Here is a 17,920-nt window from a genome sequence, read left to right as displayed (position 1 = left end):
TCACAATACCAGGTGACAGCAGGGTTGCCGAGAAGGAATGTGAAAAAATCGCAAGATACCAGGACTTAAAAATCGAAATTCAACGACTATGGCACAAACCAGCAGTGGTAATTCCAGTGGTGATCGGCACACTGGGTGCTATTCCAAAAGCACTGGAATTACATTTAAAACAGTTAAAAATTGACAAAATCACCATCAGTCAAATGCAAAAAGCCGCACTGCTTGGATCCACACGCATATTACAAAAATACATTACGACGTCCTAGGCCCCTGGGTGGGGCCTGACTAGTAACCAATGCCAAATCCGGCGAAACAATTGGCCGCTGTGATAAAATTGTATAATAATAATTTGGTGCACCCAAATGTAAATTTAAGAGGGTGAAAATAGTAGTGGTTTAAGGCATCAGGCTTAAAATTGAAAGACCATGAGTTGCAGCCTTAGGGACAAAACCTGTCGGGTGATCTTAACAACTAGAGGAGCCGAGGTGGCGCAGTGGTTAAATGCAGCACTGCAGGCTACTTCAGCTGACTGCAGTTCAGCAGTTCGGCTGTTCAAATCTCACCGGCTCAGGGTTGACTCAGCCTTCCATCCTTCCGAGTTGGGTAAAATGAGGACCCGGATTGTTGTTGGGGGCGATATGCTGACTCTGTAAAACCGCTTAGAGAGGGCTGAAAGCCCTATGAAGCGGTATAGAAGTCTAACTATTGGTATTGCTATCTTGGATTAGTTGTTCTCTCTCAGCCTTATGAAGGAGGCAAAATGGCAAACTAAAACTTTGCCAAGAAAAACTGCAGGCAATCTCTAAAAAAATGGATACCACTGAATGGAAAAAAAAAACAAAATTAATGGCAGGGCCTATTCTTCTGCTCCTGCCCACAACTAATTGCTGTGGACATTCCCCTTGGTTAATTTGCCTTTAAAAAGCCAAGATTATTGAGCCTCTGCTGTGGTGCTGAAAAGCCAGCTTTCCCATGCCTTGGATTAATCTATGAGCAACAGGAGGAGGTAATGTGGAGAGGCGGGGTTTTTTTTTAGTGCCAGTTCTCTCTACTCCCCAAAGACCTCCTCCTCTCTAGCTGAAGAATTGTTTCCCCCTTGTTTCTGTTCCCCCCAAAAAGGCAGGTTCCCTAGGGGGTTGGTTCTATTCTGGAAAGCAAAGTGCGAGCAAGTAATAATCATTCTATAGCATTACTTTGCACGTGTGTGTGAATGCATAGGCTCTGCAGCGTAGCTACACCCTGTGGGAGAGGGTGAGCATCTACTTTCTCCTCCTCCTCCCTACCGCGTCTGCTTCTCATGACAAGAGGCGGGTAGTACTGGTGGCAGGGCAAATGAAGGCAGAGTGGGATGGAGAAATGAAGGAGAACGGTTCTACCACAAAACCGCGGACGACAAAATCGCGGTCGACGAAAGCGCGTATGTGACGTCATCACAGCGCGACGAAAAAGATCGAAAAATGTAAAAATAAAGCGAAAACCTTACCCTAACCCCCCCAAACCTAACCCTAAACCTAACCCTTAACCTAACCCTAAACCTAACCCTTAACGTAACGAAAAACCTAACGCTAACCCTTAACCTAACGCTAAACGTAACGCTAACGCTCTAAACCTAATCCTAACCCTTAAGCTAACCCTAACCCTAACCCTTAACCTAACGCTTACCTTTATGTGAATCGGCTTGCTGTAATTTAATTTTTATTTCAATTTTTCGATCTTTTTCGTCGCGTTGTGATGACGTCACATACGCGATTTCGTCGACCGCGCTTTTGTGGAACGCGGTTTTGACGGGTCACGAAGGAGAACAAATGTGGAAAATGGCTCCTTTGGCACGGGTTACTGGTAGCAGAGCAGGGGTGGGTTTCAGGCGGTTCGCGGCGGTCCCCGCGAACTGGTTGGTCGCCGAACCCGAAAGTAAGTAACTTCCACCCGCCCGCCCGCGTTTCTTACCCGGTTTTGACGAGTTCTGCGCTTCCACGCATGCGCAGAACGCATACAGCGCCTGCGCGATCCTCCAGGAGCCGCTGGAGCATCGCACAGACGCTAGTACGCCTGCGTGCACTGCGCGCGTGCACGAGGACGCCGCCGGCCCCGTTCCAACCGAACCGGTTGGAACGGGGCGAGAAACCCACCCCTGCAGAAGAACTGTAGTTAGCTTACTGACATCAGAGGAGGTCCTGTACTTCTTTTACACAGCTTCTTCTGGTCCCCTTGGAGCTCATGGCAGAATAAAACCATTTTTTTATTCCCTAGCAGGGGTCTAAATTATGTTCAGCATGTGCTCCTCCATCTCCTCCCACTTATGACTGTAGGATTATAACTTCGTTGCTTGTATCCTTATGATTTATATTGATATTTATATTGATATCGAGCCAAGGTGGCGCAGTGGTTAAATGCAGCACTGCAGGCTACTGCTAGATCAGCAGGTCAGCGGTTCAAATCTCACCGGCTCAGGGTTGACTCAGCCTTCCATCCTTCCGAGGTGGGTAAAATGAGGACCCAGATTGTTGGGGGCAATATGCTGACTCTCTGTAAACCGCTTAGAGAGGCCTGAAAGGCCTATGAAGCGGTATATAAGTCTACTGCTATATTGATTGTTCCCTGATTGCTTATTTGTGCCCTGTGACTATCGTTAAGGGTTGTACTTTATGATTCTTGACGAATGTATCTTCTCTTTTTATGTACACTGAGAGGGTTCCACCACAAAACCGCAGTAGACAAAAGCGCGGTCGACGAAAGCGCGTATGTGACGTCATCACAGCGCGACGAAAAAGATCGAAAAAATGTAAAAATAAAGCGAAAACCTTACCGTAACCCCCCCAAACCTAACCCTAAACCTAAACCTAACCCTTAACCTAACGAAAAACCTAACGCTAACCCTTAACCTAACGCTAAACGTAACGCTAACGCTCTAAACATAACCCTTAACCTAACCCTACCCCTAACCCTAAACCTAACCCTTACCTTTATGTGAATCGGCTTGCTTTAATTTAATTTTTATTTAAATTTTTCGACCTTTTTCGTCGCGCTGTGATGACGTCACATACGCGCTTTCGTCGACCGCGCTTTTGTGGAACGCGGTTTTGACGGGTCACGCACTGAGAGCATCTGCACCAAAGACAAATTCCTTGTGTGTCCAATCACACTTGGCCAATTCTATTCTATTCTATTCTATTCTACTCTACTCTACTCTACTCTATTCTGAACTGGCATTTTTTTATTCCTGCTACTGCACTTGTTTTTTTATTTATTTTGGATTGATTAATTATGTTAAACAACTAAACACAGATCTTTTTTTTTCTTCCTCTTGCTCCATCACTCTGCTGAGCACCTAAATACCACAGTACCATATTAGGTCTACTATAGCAGTGTTTCCTAAACTTGGCAACTTGAAGATGTCTGGACTTCAATTCCCAGAATTCCCCAGCCAGCATTCCCTGGGGAATTCTGGGAGTTGGAAGTCCAGACATCTTCAAGTTGCCAAGTTTGGGAAACACTGTACTATAGGATCTTTACCTATAAAGCACTGGCACCGGTAGCCTTGGACTTATGACACAATGGAGCCCCAAATTCGTTAAGTGAGTTTTGCCCCATTTTACAACCTTTCTGGGCACAGTTGTTAAGTGAATCACTGCAGTTGACAAGTGGCAATCTAGTTGTTAAGTGAATATGATTTGCCGGTTGACTTTGCTTGTCAGGTCACAAAAGGTGATCACATGACCTAGGGACATAGCAACGGTCATAAATATGAAACAATTTCCAAGCATCTGAATTTTGATCAGATGATTAAGGGGATGCTGCAAAGGTCATAACAGTCATAAGTCATTTTTTTTTCAATGCCATTGTAACTTTGAATGGCCATTAAGTGAACTGTTGTAAGTCGAGGACTATCTATATTAGTATTATTCTTCTCATCATTTCTACTACCTCTTTCTGTTGGTCTCTTATAAATACATTATTTTATTGTTTGTATCTACACCGAGTGCTTATGCAGAGGCAAATTCCTTGTGTGTCCAATCTAGTGGTGGGTTTCAAACCAATATCGAAGCATGTGATCACCTTTTCTGTTCAGGGCTCAAGCCATGTGGTCCTGTCCAACGGAGGAAAGAAATGTCCTTCTGGGTTCGGCTCCAAGTGGGGAAAAAGACACCGGAGACATGGAGGCTGCTTGGAAAGATGGTTTATTGTTGGACAGGACCACATGGCTTGAGCCCTGAACAGAAAAGGTGATCACATGCTTCAATGTTGGTGGAGAAGAAGAGAAGGGCTGAGGGAGGGGCTTGCTAGGCTTTTTATAACCTGTTCAGTCCCACCTCTCTGTTTCCTGTTCCTGTGTAAGAAATGTATTCTGATTGGTTGTCAGACTCCCATAGGGCCATGCAGGGGCAACTCTCTAGGCTGCGTTTTGAATCCAGGTTTGGTTGAGTTCTCAGATGCCATGTGGTCAGTTGGGGCCAATATTATCATGCTTTAATCCCATCTCCCTGGAGCTGAAGTGGAGAAGCCTTTATTATGTAAAGTGGACTAGCTTGGCCTGCTTAATGGCCCATTGACAAAGTGGGGATGGGCAGGAAGCTACAGGCAGCTATTCTGTCTTTTAAAACATGTTTCTTTCTTTCCACATCCAGAGAAATATTCTGCCTTTTCAATATTTCCTAGGATATTTCGTTTTTCTGGGAGAGGGCTGGGTGATACCTTCCTACACTTCCAACAGTAACTTAATCAACTGCAATGATTCACTTAACCGTGGGCAAGAGGAGTTGTAAAATGGGGCAAAACTCACTTAACAACGGAAATGTTCGGCTCAGTTGGGGTCCTAAGTCGAGGACTTACCTGCATACCTCCGTTTCCCCTGGAATACCCCTAGTATCAAAGCACAGATCGCTTATACAGTGCATCAAACCCAGCCTTCCCCCCCTCCCTTCTCCCCCCCCCTACATAACTTAGCCATCCCCCCTCCGTCCCTCCTACTGCGCAAACTCATTACCGACGCTTGACTGTTTGGGCGGGGCAAAAATTAAACCCAGCCCTCCCACCCTCCCTTCTTTTTTCTCTCCGCCCCCCCCCCTACATAACTTAGCCACGCCCCCTCCCTCGTACTGCACAAACTCACTACGACGCTTGACTGGGCGGGGCAAAAATTAAACCCAGCCCTCCCACCCTCCCTTCTTTATTCTCTCCCCCCCCCCCGCTACATAACTTAGCCACGCCCCCTTCCTCCCTCCTACTGCGCAAACTCACTACCGACGCTTGACTGGGCGGGGCAAAAATTAAACCCAGCCCTCCCACCCTCCCTTCTTTATTCTCTCCGCCCCCCACCCGCTACACAACTTAGCCCCCCCTCCTTCCCTCCTACTGCGCAGACTCACTACCGACGCTCGGCTGTGCCGGAAGTCGGTGCTGGGAGAGAGAGAGAGAGGCAGGCCGGCTTTTGCCTTGCGGGCGGCGGGGCTGCCTGGCGGACAAGCGAGAGTCGGGGGAAGCGCCGCTGCTTCCTCGCCCTTTACGCCCGGCGAGGCCCCGGCTTCCCCCTCCCGCCGTTGGGGAAGATGCTGCCTTTGTCCGTCAAGGACGACGAGTACAAGCCTCCCAAGCTCCATTTGCTCCGAAAGGTCTCGGGATGGTTCAGGTAAGGAAGCGCCGGGGGTTTGGGAGGTGGGGACAGATGTATCGGCCGGGGGGGAAAAACACCCCGGGGGTGTCGGGGATCTGGCTTGGCCGCTCGGGGAAATGGGAGGAGGCGAACCGGCGGCGGAGAATTGGGGAGGAAAACGGGGGGGGGCAGCGGGGGGACCCCTCGTGCTCAGCTGGGGATGCCCGGCTTGAACCGGGCTGGAGGTTGCAACCGGGATCCAGCTGCGGGGGGCTTGCACAAACGGGGGAGCCGGATCTATCGGAGAGGACGGGGGTGGTGGTGGTGGATTCTCTCGGTTCCTCTAAAACGGATCTAAATGGACCTAAAGCGGATCTAAATGGACCAAAAACGGATCTAAATGGATCTAAATGGACCTAAAGCGGATCTAAATGGACCAAAAACGGATCTAAATGGACCTAAAGCGGATCTAAATGGACCTAAAACGGATCTAAATGGACCTAAAGCGGATCTAAACGGATCTAAATGGACCTAAAGCGGATCTAAATGGATCTAAATGGACCTAAAACGGATCCAAATGGATCTAAAGCGGATCTAAATGGATCTACAACGGATCGGGGGGGGGAAAGAAGGCGCCGCGTTGAGGTTGCCCATTCGGCAGCCTTTGCCTCCTCCTTTTGGCCTGGATTCCAACTCCCATCGTCCCCAGCTGAGTTTAAGGCTGGCAAAAGACAAACGGGGCAGCCGGATCTACCGGAGAGGACGGGGGGATTCTCTCGGTTCCTCTAAAACGGATCTAAATGGACCTAAAACGGATCGGGGGGAAAAGGAAGGAGCGGCGTTGAGGTTGCCCATTCGGCAGCCTCCGCCTCCTCCTTTTGGCCTGGACTCCAACTCCCATCGCCCCCAGCTGAGCATAAGGCTGGCAAAAGGAGCGGGGGGGGGAGATCCGAGCTTGCAGGGTGGAGCGGAGGGGCCGGTGGGCCTTATTAGATGGGGCCGGGGGGGGCTCAGCGTGGGGTGGGGGCAGTTCCGAGGATCGGACGTGTGTTTTGCGTGGGAACCGGGTCCGAGGGGTCTCTGGGTGTGTGTTGTCTGTGCGCGGCTTGAGACTGCGGTTAAGGCCGAGCGGGCGTGGGAGAGAGACGGGCCCGACCTTCCCCTCCTTCCGCTTCTCTTGCCAGGCCTTTGCCCGTCTGCGGGGCCTCTGGTGGGCTCGCTTGACCCTTTTAATTCCCCCGCTTGCAGGTCGATCCTCTCGGACAAGACGTCGCGCAACCTCTTCTTCTTCCTCTGCCTCAACCTCTCCTTCGCCTTCGTGGAGCTGCTCTACGGCATCTGGAGCAACAGGTACGGGAAGAGGGGGGGGGCCGAAAGAGCCGCGAGGGCGGCGCTTCTCCCGCGGATAAGCCAAGTTCGGCGCTCGCTGTGGTGCTGCCACGTCTCCCTCCAGGCCGGGGCCAAAGGGGATGGCCGGCTCTGGGAGAGAGGAGCGCCCTTGGCTTCCCCTCCTGGTCTACTTGAGACCCTATCATGGCTGTTTCCCCCCCTGTACTTTTGATTTATTTATTATTTAGCTATTTATCTATTATTTATTTATTTATTTATTTATTTTTAATTTATTTATTTATTATTTATTTATTTATTATTTATTAACAAACATGTAAAACACACACACACACACACACAAATAAATTAGACATACATCACATTTATACAATACAATATGAACAGGAACTTCCTGTTTTTTATAATACCAATCATCAGTCAATACCACTCAGCTTATATGTGTGTGTGTGTGTCTATATCTATCTATATCTATATATCTATATCCCTTCTATTGTATTTCATTTGGATTTCACCATTCTTAACCCTCTTATTTACAAACATGTAAAATACACACACACACACACACAATTTAGACGTACATCACATTTATACAATATGAACAGGAACTTCCTGTTTTTTATAATAGCAATCATCAGTCGATACCACTCAGCTTATATATATATATATTTATTTATCAGCACAAATACAACAAAATGTAACAAAGGCAACAGTAAAAACATTGGGTTTCTGTCTGGATGGTCTCTTGTGACGAGCCGAAGGACAGAGAATGGAAGTAGTGATCTTCCTCCCATATTTGGGCATACCGGGGGTTGTAAAAAAAATCTTATATATATATATATATATATATATATATATATATATATATATATGTGTGTGTGTGTGTGTGTGTGTGTGTGTGTGTGTGTGTGTGTGTGTGTGTGTGTGTGTGTGTATGTGTGTATGTGTGTATGTGTGTATGTATATGTATATGTATATGTATATATATATATATATATATGTGTGTGTGTGTCTATCTATCTATCTATCTATCTATCTATCTATCTATCTATCTATCTATCTAATCTATCTATCATCTATCTATATACATATATCCCTTCTATTGTATTTCATTTGGATTTCACCATTCTTAACCCTCTTATTTACAAACATGTAAAATACACACACACAAACACACAATTTAGATGTACATCACATTTATACAATATGAACAGGAACTTCCTGTTTTTTATCTTAGCAATCCTCAATCGATACCGCTTACCTTATATTATTTCCCCTTCTGTTGTATTTCATTTGGATTTCACCATTCTTAACCCTCTTATTTTACTCATAACTATTGTTTTTTGAGTTGTTGTTGTTGTTGTTTTTTTGCTTAGCAACAAAAATGTTGGGCTCAATTGAAATAAGCCGAGGAATACCTGTAATTGATCTTCTGCAGGGTCTTGGGAACAAGGAGGGTATGAGGTGGCTGGTTGTCATTATTTTATCTGCTCCTCTGCTGTGATACATTCAAGTCCCATGGCGAGAGGGTGCAAACAAGCAAACATTTGATAAAGGGATTGATCATGCAGAGATATTTGGAAAGAGGAATTGTAGTCCTAATAACAGATGGTGGTGCTTAAAAATGGATGAATTCTGGATTTTTCAATATTTCTTTTTTAAAAAGATTTTTATTAACATATGTAAAATACACACACACACAAATTAGACGTACACCACATTTATAACAATACAACACGAACACGAACTTCCTGTTTTTTATAATAGCAATCATCAATCGATACCGCTCACCTTATATTATTTCCCCTTCTATTGTATTTCATTTGGATTTCACCATTCTTAACCCTCTTATTTTACTCATAACTATTGTTTTTTTGAGTTTTGTTATATTCCTTCATTGATTCTTGTTTCTTTCCTCCATCCACCTATACCATTTATCCCATATCTGGTAGAATTCTGATTCTTCTTTTCCCTGGATTTCTTTCGTTAGTTTGTCCATTTTGGCACAGTCCATAACCTTTCTTATTATTTCATCTTCGCTTGGGATTAATTTGTTTTTCCATTTCTGGGCAAAGGCAATCCTTGCTGCCGTAATTATATGTAGTATTAAATACTGGGTTTCTTTTTTGTATTTCACAGACATAATTCCTAATAAAAAAACCTTCAGGTTTCCATTCTATTTTAACCCCTGTTATTGCCTCCAGCCAATTTTTAATACTTAGCCTCCTCACAGGTCCACCATAAATTGGAATGTGTTCCGATTCGCATTTCCAGTATTTATTTATTTTTTTATTAAAAGAGTTTTAATAAATTTTACAAATATTTCCGCTTCCCTCCCTCCCTCCCTGCCCCCCCTCCAACCCTCCCTCCCCCCAACCTCCCAGAGCAAAATACATGGTATAACCATTTAACAATCATACACTAACATAAGCTAACTAACTATGGCATCCTACCTCCCTGTTGTACTTTAACACCCGCTTTATTAAGCTAACTTTCGATAAGTTGTAACATTCCTTGTTCATTCATAAGCTAATTGAAATTTCTTAGTCCGATATTTATTTCAAATGTAGTCAATCCATCTTCTCCATTCCAGCTTGTATTTCTCATTTGAATAGTCCTTCAAATATGCTGAGATTTTGGCCATCTCTGCTAAGTTTACTACTTTTAACGTCCATTCTTGAATAGTAGGCATTTCTTCCTTCTTCCAGTACTGCGCCAATCCACCTTTACTTTTAGATACCAGTTAGTAGAAGCCAATTTTTAAAAAAAAAATATTTTCAAAACAAACATACAAATCCTCCTTTACATACTGTAGAAAGTGTATCACTTGGTTACAAAAGGCTTTTGTGCATCTCTTCCACCGTCATCAAATCTAATTCATATTAATTCTAATATCTTAACTCGGATATTTATTATATTACCATCATCGTACCTCCGCTTTTATTTGACTATGATTATTTAAACGTCCTTCATCATAAAATATACCAAAGTTTAATACATAAACCACCTACTGGCATTTCATTTACTTATTTATAAAATCCTCCCTTAACATTAAATCCTCATATCCTGTTCTAGCTAAACACCCATAATATTTAATACCAAAGTTTTCTATGTATATAATTTATTGTCATTATCCTTTCTTTATTTAACTATATCCTATATCATAACATTTCCCCCCTATTAGTTAAAACTTAGCTGCGTCTAATTTTGTTCTTTTTTATTGTTATTGATAACCTTTATATATAGTCCAAAAGTATTTCTAACCTTCCCAAAGCCAATTTTTTTAAGCTGCAAGGTGAAAACCAGAAAGGTTTGGGCAGATCACACATATTGTCCTAATGTACCTGGGAAAAGCCTACAGTCTCCCTCCAGTATCATGTCTTCTCCGCCATATTTAGATGATGGTTGGTGACCCAGTTTTTTAAGAGACAGGAGTTAATGAAACAATTACTTGTAAGGGATTGTCATTTGTTATTCTTTTAATTTGTCCAGTTTAGAGCTGTTGAGGTGTCTAAACCGGTTCAGTGAGGAATGGCTATTCTTTAGAAAACATAATTACTGGTGCTCCATAAAATGCCTAATTGTGATGCCATTTGCACTGCGTTTATTAAGTTGTTGAACTAGGTCTCACTGAATGTATAGGTCTATTTATGTTTTTTCCCCCTCATAGATATTGATTTTTACATAAATTAATTGTAGTTGCTGGTGGCTGGGACTTGCCTGCTGCTGTAGAAGCGATATCTAATTTTTGGGAAGAGAGGAATCTTTTTGCAACTTTTGTCCAGTTTAAAACTAAAATTGCATAAACATGTATCATCCTATCACCATAATATAATATAATAATAATATAATAATAATATAATAATATAATACAATAAATATAATATAATGTTCTGTCCGCCTTCTTTGCTCGTTAACAGACGACAGGCAGACAGACTTAAAAGGAAATAACTTTATCAGTCCTGACTTCCGCTGGCTGTGAGCCCAAAATAAACATAAATAAAGTCTCGGGCAAGAAGATAACAGAATGCAAAAACAAAGATCTCTTACAGCAACACCAGGTGTACAGAAAGAAAACAAATCACTTCTCCAAGTGTCTCTTTGAATCAGGGTTACAGAAAGCAAATAACTTATCCAAGTGCCTCTCACAAACAAACCACGACCGATGCACGATGAACCACGAACGAACGATGAACATTGACTTCTGCAACCAGGGCGTGGCACCATCAGTCCTTTTATCTCCAGAAGACCACACTAACGAGCCCCAGCTGCATTGTTATCCCTGCATCCCGACTCAACTCACAGCAAACTTCTGCTGAGTCACAACACTATAATATAATAATATAATGATATAATAATATAATACATATAATATAATTAATATAATATAAATCAGAGTTGGAAGGGACCTTGGAGGACTTTGGAGTCCAACCCCCTGCTTAGGTAGGAATACCCTGAAGCACTTCAGACAAATGGTTATCCAACTTCTTAAATACTTCCAGTGTTGGGCCGAGGTGGCGCAGTGGTTAAATGCAGCACTGCAGGCTACTTCAGCTGACTGTTATCTGCAGTTCGGCTGTTCAAATCTCACCGGCTCAGGGTTGACTCAGCCTTCCATCCTTCCGAGGTGCGTAAAATGAGGACCCGGATTGTTGTTGGGGGCAATATGCTGACTGTGTAAACCGCTTAGAGAGGGCTGAAAGCCCTATGAAGCGGTATATAAGTCTAACTGCTATTACTATTGCTATTGGGACATTCACAACTTCAGACAAATTGTTCCACTGATTAATGTTTCATATCCTCAAACTGACAAAAGGAGCAGTTCAAGGGAAATCATGAAATCATATTGTCTCGCAGTGCTATGATACCTATCACCTCCTGAATTCCAAATTGTAATGGAAGATGTACCCTTCGTATGAAGTAATATCTTCATAATAAATACTTTTTTTTCTTGGGCATCCAACCTAAATAATCACAGGTTTGGATTAAGTTTAAACAATTGGTAAATTGATGGACGGGGAAAGGTGACATTTAAATTGTGTATTTCTATTAAATTTTGCAGGGCATTTGAACTAGGTTACTTTGTAATTATAGTATTTATATCGGATTTCTGGCATGGATTTTAGCTTGGTTGGGTTGTTGGATGGAAGGTACTTGTGTCTGAAAGGTTTAAAGTTGAACTATATCAACTTTAAAGTACCTGGAAAAATGGTCAAGAAGGGGGAAGCATTCATGGTGACAGTGTTCCATATTTAATTTTCCTTCGCAAAGAAAGCCCTTCCTCCAGTTGATACCTTCTTTGCTTCATGGATGGAAATTTAGGAAGGAAAGAACTCTAAAGCTAATGCAAGATATTGGGGCAGATTTGTGTTGGCGAAGAATGCATTCTCTCAATGTCTCAGAATGGATTCTGGTTAATTTCATTTGACTCAGATAAGTTTATGTAATGAGCCTAATTTCATTTCATTTCATTTTATTATATTTATATGACGCCCTTTCCCCCCAAAGGGGACTCAGGGCGGCTAACAAATCAAATCAGGGAAGGGGGGGTACAGACAAAAAATAAAAAACGAAACATAACAATGCATAATTTAAAAACACACAACAGTCATACCATTCGAGACGGGGGCAACAGCTCTTTAGCCCCAGGCCTGTCGGAACAGCCAGGTTTTAACAGCTTTGCGGAAGGCCTGGAGGGTGGTGAGGGTTCGAATCTCCACGGGGAGTTCGTTCCAAAGGGTCGGAGCAGCCGCAGAGAAGGCTCTCCTCCGGGTAGTCGCCAGTCGACACTGGCCGGCGGATGGAATTCGGAGGAGGCCTAATCGATGCGATCGTATCGGTCTAGTGGAGGTAATTGGCAGCAGGCGGTCTCTCAAGTACCCAGGTCCAATACCATGAAGGGCTTTATGAAAGGTATTATTCCTTTTTTTAATCCAGCTGTAAATTTGAGGATTTGTTAGTAACTCTTGATAAAATAGTTCTTTGTAAGAAGTCAAAAATCAAAGCTGCACTTTGAAATGGAGTCAAAAACTACCAAAAGGATATGTACGTATTTATATTTGGTGTGAATAATAGTTCCAGTCCAAACAAATCATGTCTCACTCATCTTTCAAGAAACTGTGAGATATGGCATCATTTGCACTGGTGACCTTGTTAACAAAGCTATGGAATGGGACTGTTTGGTATTTATTTTTTAAATTAAATTAAACTTGTATTTATTGATACATTCAATTAAATTGGTTCTTGGTCTTGAATGGATTGCACATTTTAGTGTGTTGTATATGTGTTGTGAGAGATTTGGGTGAATATCAACTTAAGTAAATACAGGTCCAACGGGGCGTTGTCACTATTACTAACTTTTTTTTTAACTATTAGTATTTGTTTAAAAAAAAATGTTCTAATGTATTTTACTTTCTATAACTTTTCTGTATTTAACTGATTTTTTAAAATCTTTATATTCCCAGTCTAGGTTTAATATCGGATTCATTTCACATGTTTTTTGATTGTACTGCTCTGTTAGCCGGACTGGCAGCTTCAGTCATTTCAAAGTGGAGATCTAATGATGCTTTTTCCTACGGGTAAGTGGTCAAGTTCTGAAAAGCTATTTGTTGAAACAGTCACCCGTTGACAATAATTGGAAAAGAACGTGTAATTTTATTGTAACATGCTGATAAAACAGTCTGGGATTTGTAGTAGAATGATTAATGGAATCAGTCTATAAATACTTATTGCGGAATTTGACCAGTGGTGGGTTTCAAAAATTGTTTGAACCTACTCTGTGGGTGTGGCCTCCTTTGTGGGAGTGGCTTGCTGCCCATGTGACCGGGTGGGAGTGGCTTGCCGCCCATGTGACCGGATATGAAGATGCCGACGACACTTGTCAGAACCACCTTAAATTACCTCAAACACAGCACTGGCCTGCATAAGAATATGATGTAAACTTGTTTTTTAAAAGGCATCTTTGGTTTGCGTTAAAACAACTTCAACACACGCAATCTTCTGACTGCACCACAAACGCAGTAGTCATCCTTACCTTCCACAGAGGCACTGAGTTTTATAAATATGAGCATGATAGTGTAGAATAATCATATCCAAGGACCAGTGGTGGGTTTCAAAAAAGTTTGGAACCTCTTCTGTAGGTGTGGCCTGCTTTCCGGGTCCACTGGTGGAACCTCTTCTAACCGGTTCGGTAGATTTGACGAACCGGTTCTACCGAATAGGTGCGAACTGGTAGGAACCCACCTCTGAATTTGGCTAATGAAAAATATACTATAGTTCAATAAATTATTGCAAGAGGGGAGCCCAATCTCCAGTACTTGCCTTGAGTAGTTTCTTTCTTGATAGTAATAACAATGTACTTAATTTAATGTAGTTAAATTAACCATGCCAAAGTAATCAGCTGTTACTTAGTGCTGTTGCCAGCATATTTTCTAAATTCAGGAAACATTTGGTGAGCTCCTAAAGTTTGAAACTTCTATAATCTTCTTTCAAATAGATGAATCCTTTTGGTTTCCATTCTTTGTGGCTTTTCTTCAGTGTGGGATTGTCACTTCCTACTCTGTGTGGGAGCAACAGGACTCACTTTGTAGCTGCTATTGTCCTTTATCTAGTGTTATATAACAGCACTTCTCTTTAGGCTACAGAGTTTTTCTTCTTTCATCCTTGTATTGACTTGAACTTTCCTCTTAAGGGTCAGGGTACAGAGAGGCCATAAGGGCATAGATATGATAGGGAGAGACAGATGGGTGTGGGGAATTAGAGGCAGTCCGTACCTTACTGAAGTTTGGGACTGGGAGGGACCAAGCTCAGAATGGTTTGGATTGGGATTAACCACAGTAGAGAATGCTGGGATTTCTGTCATAAGTTGGTGCAGTGACATGACATCTTGCATTATAACTGCATCAACTTAACAATGAAAATTCCAGCCTCAATGGTGGTTGTAAGTTGAGGACTATCTGTAAGCCTTATTTGCTCTCATGATAGTAGTTTTTGGCCGTGACCCAACAAATGCGCGCACAACAAAACCGCAGCGCTAAAACCGCGACGTCATCAACACGCCAACAACAGCGCGCTGACAGAAGCGCGATTTAAGTTAAGGTAAGGGTCAGGTTTAGGGTTAGGGTTAGAGCGCGCTTCTGTCAGTGTGCTGTTGTCAGCACGCTTCAGCGCTCATTCATTGGCGCGGTTTAGAACTCGCGGTTTTGTCACCGCAGTTTCGTCGAGCGCACTTTTGTCGATGAACCGTTTTTGGCGATACAGAATCTACATTTGTAAATTAAGTATATCTAAATTTATTTTAAAATACATTTTGTGCGTGTGTGTACATAACACACACACATGTATATATGGTATATATGTTCTCTCTTTTCCTAAAAGTAAATCCTCTCTTCCCTTTTTTTGTTGAACTTCTGGTGATTATTTAAACACATCCATGTAGTCATCTTGTCAGTATTACATGCACAAAAAGTAATACACTTAAGCACACAACATAATACACTCTGCATTTAAGAATTCTGAGTTCAGAAATTTGTTTTGAGTATCAAAGGTAAATTGCGGATGCAATCTTCCCACATAAAAATCTGTTTGTTGTTTTATTCCCCAGTAGTTATTTTCTCAATATAATCATAAGGAGCTTCATAATTGATGTTCAATAGTAGGATGTCAGAAGTCCTTGATAGCTACATCACATCATCAAGAGATCTACTGTTAGCCGCTGATCTTCCCTTCTGTTGATCTCTATGCTAAATGTATAGCTGTCACTTTTGGTATAAAGTAAAGGTGTACAGTGTACTTTACTGCTGAAGGTGGTATATGGGAGATAAGAGTGAAGCCATTGAATGTCCACCTCAGTGGTGGGTTTCAAAATTTTTTGGAACCTCTTCTGTAGGTGTGGCCTGCTTTCCGGGTCCACTGGTGGAACCTCTTCTAACCGGTTCGGTAGATTTGATGAACCGGTTCTAATGAATCGGTGCAAACCGGTAGGAACCCACCTCTGGTCCACCTGTCTACTTTTTTTAACATGGTTTTTTATTCGGCCAATCCCTTGCTGTAATATAAGATGTAAATTAAATGGAATGAGGAAGAACTGAAATAGTTGAAGTACTGTATTTCAAGACTTAAGGAGGGGACACTTAACTAAGTATTCTTTAGTGATAAAAGGCCCACTCCTTGCCTCTTTATATTCTACTTATTTGGATAACTGATCAAACACAGCTACATAGTATTTATCTTCTCTATTAGACAGAATAGTGGCAAGACATGAAATTAGTTGTGGATTTGCATTAATCTAGAATGAAATGATGTGCTTTTTTCTCATCCTAGGTACGTTCGAGCAGAAGTATTAGCTGGTTTTGTAAACGGCCTATTTTTGATCTTCACCGCTTTCTTCATTTTCTCTGAAGGGGTTGAGGTATGTTTTGAAGATGGTTAAAATATTTTCCTCTTGTTAAAGGAAGACATTTTTTTGCACAGCAAGTGAGTTTTTATTTTTAAATCCAGTTATGTTCACTTGGATGAAGTTCTTGCTAAATGCAGCCCAGATAATGTAAAAAAGAGAATCACTTGATTGTGGCAGAGTATAAGATCAATAGATAAACAAGTCTTACCTAGTTGTTTAGGATAGGAAATGGATCAAAATGTCTTCAGGATTTGACAATTTAAAAATATCTTGCAGAAACAATTGACATGAAATTCAGTGAGATTTACTTAGTAGTAACTGTGCAGAAGCTGGTAGCCTGATATACCAACCCTAATTCTTCAAGGAATATTATCCCATCATTTTTTCTATAACAATGTTGAAAATCTGGTATTATCAAATCTTCAAGACTTTAAAAATGTATATAAAATAATAGTCCTTTTGATCACACTATATGTACATTTTACTATGTTCCCTTAATGTTTTCTGAACCTTACATATATAGCCAGCAGTATCTAGAATTATTACCTTTTCATCTCTGGTATGTTTAGTACCAATTAAAAGCCATCTACCGTATATACTCGAGTATAGGCCGACCCGAATATAAGCCGAGGCACCTAATTTTACCACAAAAAACTGGAAAAGTTATTGACTCGAGTATAAGCCTAGGGTGGGAAATGCAGCAGCTACCGATAAATTTCAAAAATCAAAATAGATACCAATAATGCCATTGCCCATTAAATAACATATACAGCCTGCCTGTGCCCATTAAATATACAGTAGCCATTGTAAAAATTTGCTCTGCATAACAAATTATTATCACACAATACCGGTGTATTCAATGAAATACTTCACTCACCTCATGATGCTGATGTCCCGCTGTGATGATGATGTCCCGCCTCCTATGACACACGGCACAGTGATTCCTATCATTGGATCACTGTACCAGAGGAGGTGGGACATCGCTATGTGGCTGCTTGCCATAACAAGGAGGAGGTGGGACATCGTTGCAGAGCGGCAGGAGGGGGAGGAAGGGGAATCGTAAGATAGCCCTGCATTACATTAGAACGTGAGGAGGGGGGATGGTGCGGTGCACGCTGCGCGGCAAACTGACACAGAGGGAGGGGAAACTCAGGGGCGCTGGGCCATTCACGAGCGTCACCCAGCGGCATGGCCCCGCCCCTTTTTCTCCTCCATTTCGGGCAAATTTTTCACTGACTCGAGTATAAGCCGAGGCGGCTTTTTTCAGCTCAAAAAGTGGGCTGAAAAACTAGGCTTATACTTGAGTATATACAGTAAATGGCCATCGTGCCTACTTTTTTCTTCATTGAACGCCATACATTATTTGCGCACTTGGTGATCATGTCTCAAATCTCCCAACAGCCTGTTTCTTGGAGTGATTTGAGTTACAATGTTAAGTGAGATTATACTGTGAATGCTTAGCAATCTACCATTGGTTTCTAGCAAACGAACATTCCGAATTAAACTGTTTCAGTGAAACTCATACATAGATTTCATGAATGAGGTTTTCTCAACTTTTCATAAACATTAACACAGTCTGTTTTTCC

At 42.2% G+C, this 17,920-nt stretch overlaps 1 protein-coding gene across 1 annotated transcript in view; it reads left to right on the top strand.

The window, feature by feature from the left end:
- The first annotated feature begins 5,386 nt into the window (after positions 1-5,386).
- SLC30A7 (solute carrier family 30 member 7) overlaps positions 5,387-17,920 on the top strand; it is a 39,174-nt gene continuing 26,640 nt past the window's right edge. The window contains exons 1-4 of the mRNA XM_087719226.1: positions 5,387-5,626; positions 6,839-6,940; positions 13,402-13,515; positions 16,259-16,346. Coding sequence (XP_087575352.1) covers positions 5,547-5,626; positions 6,839-6,940; positions 13,402-13,515; positions 16,259-16,346 — 384 coding nt within the window. The 5' untranslated portion in view covers positions 5,387-5,546. The remainder of the gene's footprint in view (positions 5,627-6,838; positions 6,941-13,401; positions 13,516-16,258; positions 16,347-17,920) is intronic.

Source organism: Thamnophis sirtalis, unplaced genomic scaffold (genome assembly GCF_051295495.1).
Source record: "Thamnophis sirtalis isolate CommonGarterSnake01/CBP01778 unplaced genomic scaffold, rThaSir2_p1.2 scaffold_7, whole genome shotgun sequence".
Taxonomy (NCBI): Eukaryota; Metazoa; Chordata; class Lepidosauria; order Squamata; family Natricidae; genus Thamnophis; species Thamnophis sirtalis.
This window is presented reverse-complemented; position numbering and strand designations above follow the sequence as displayed.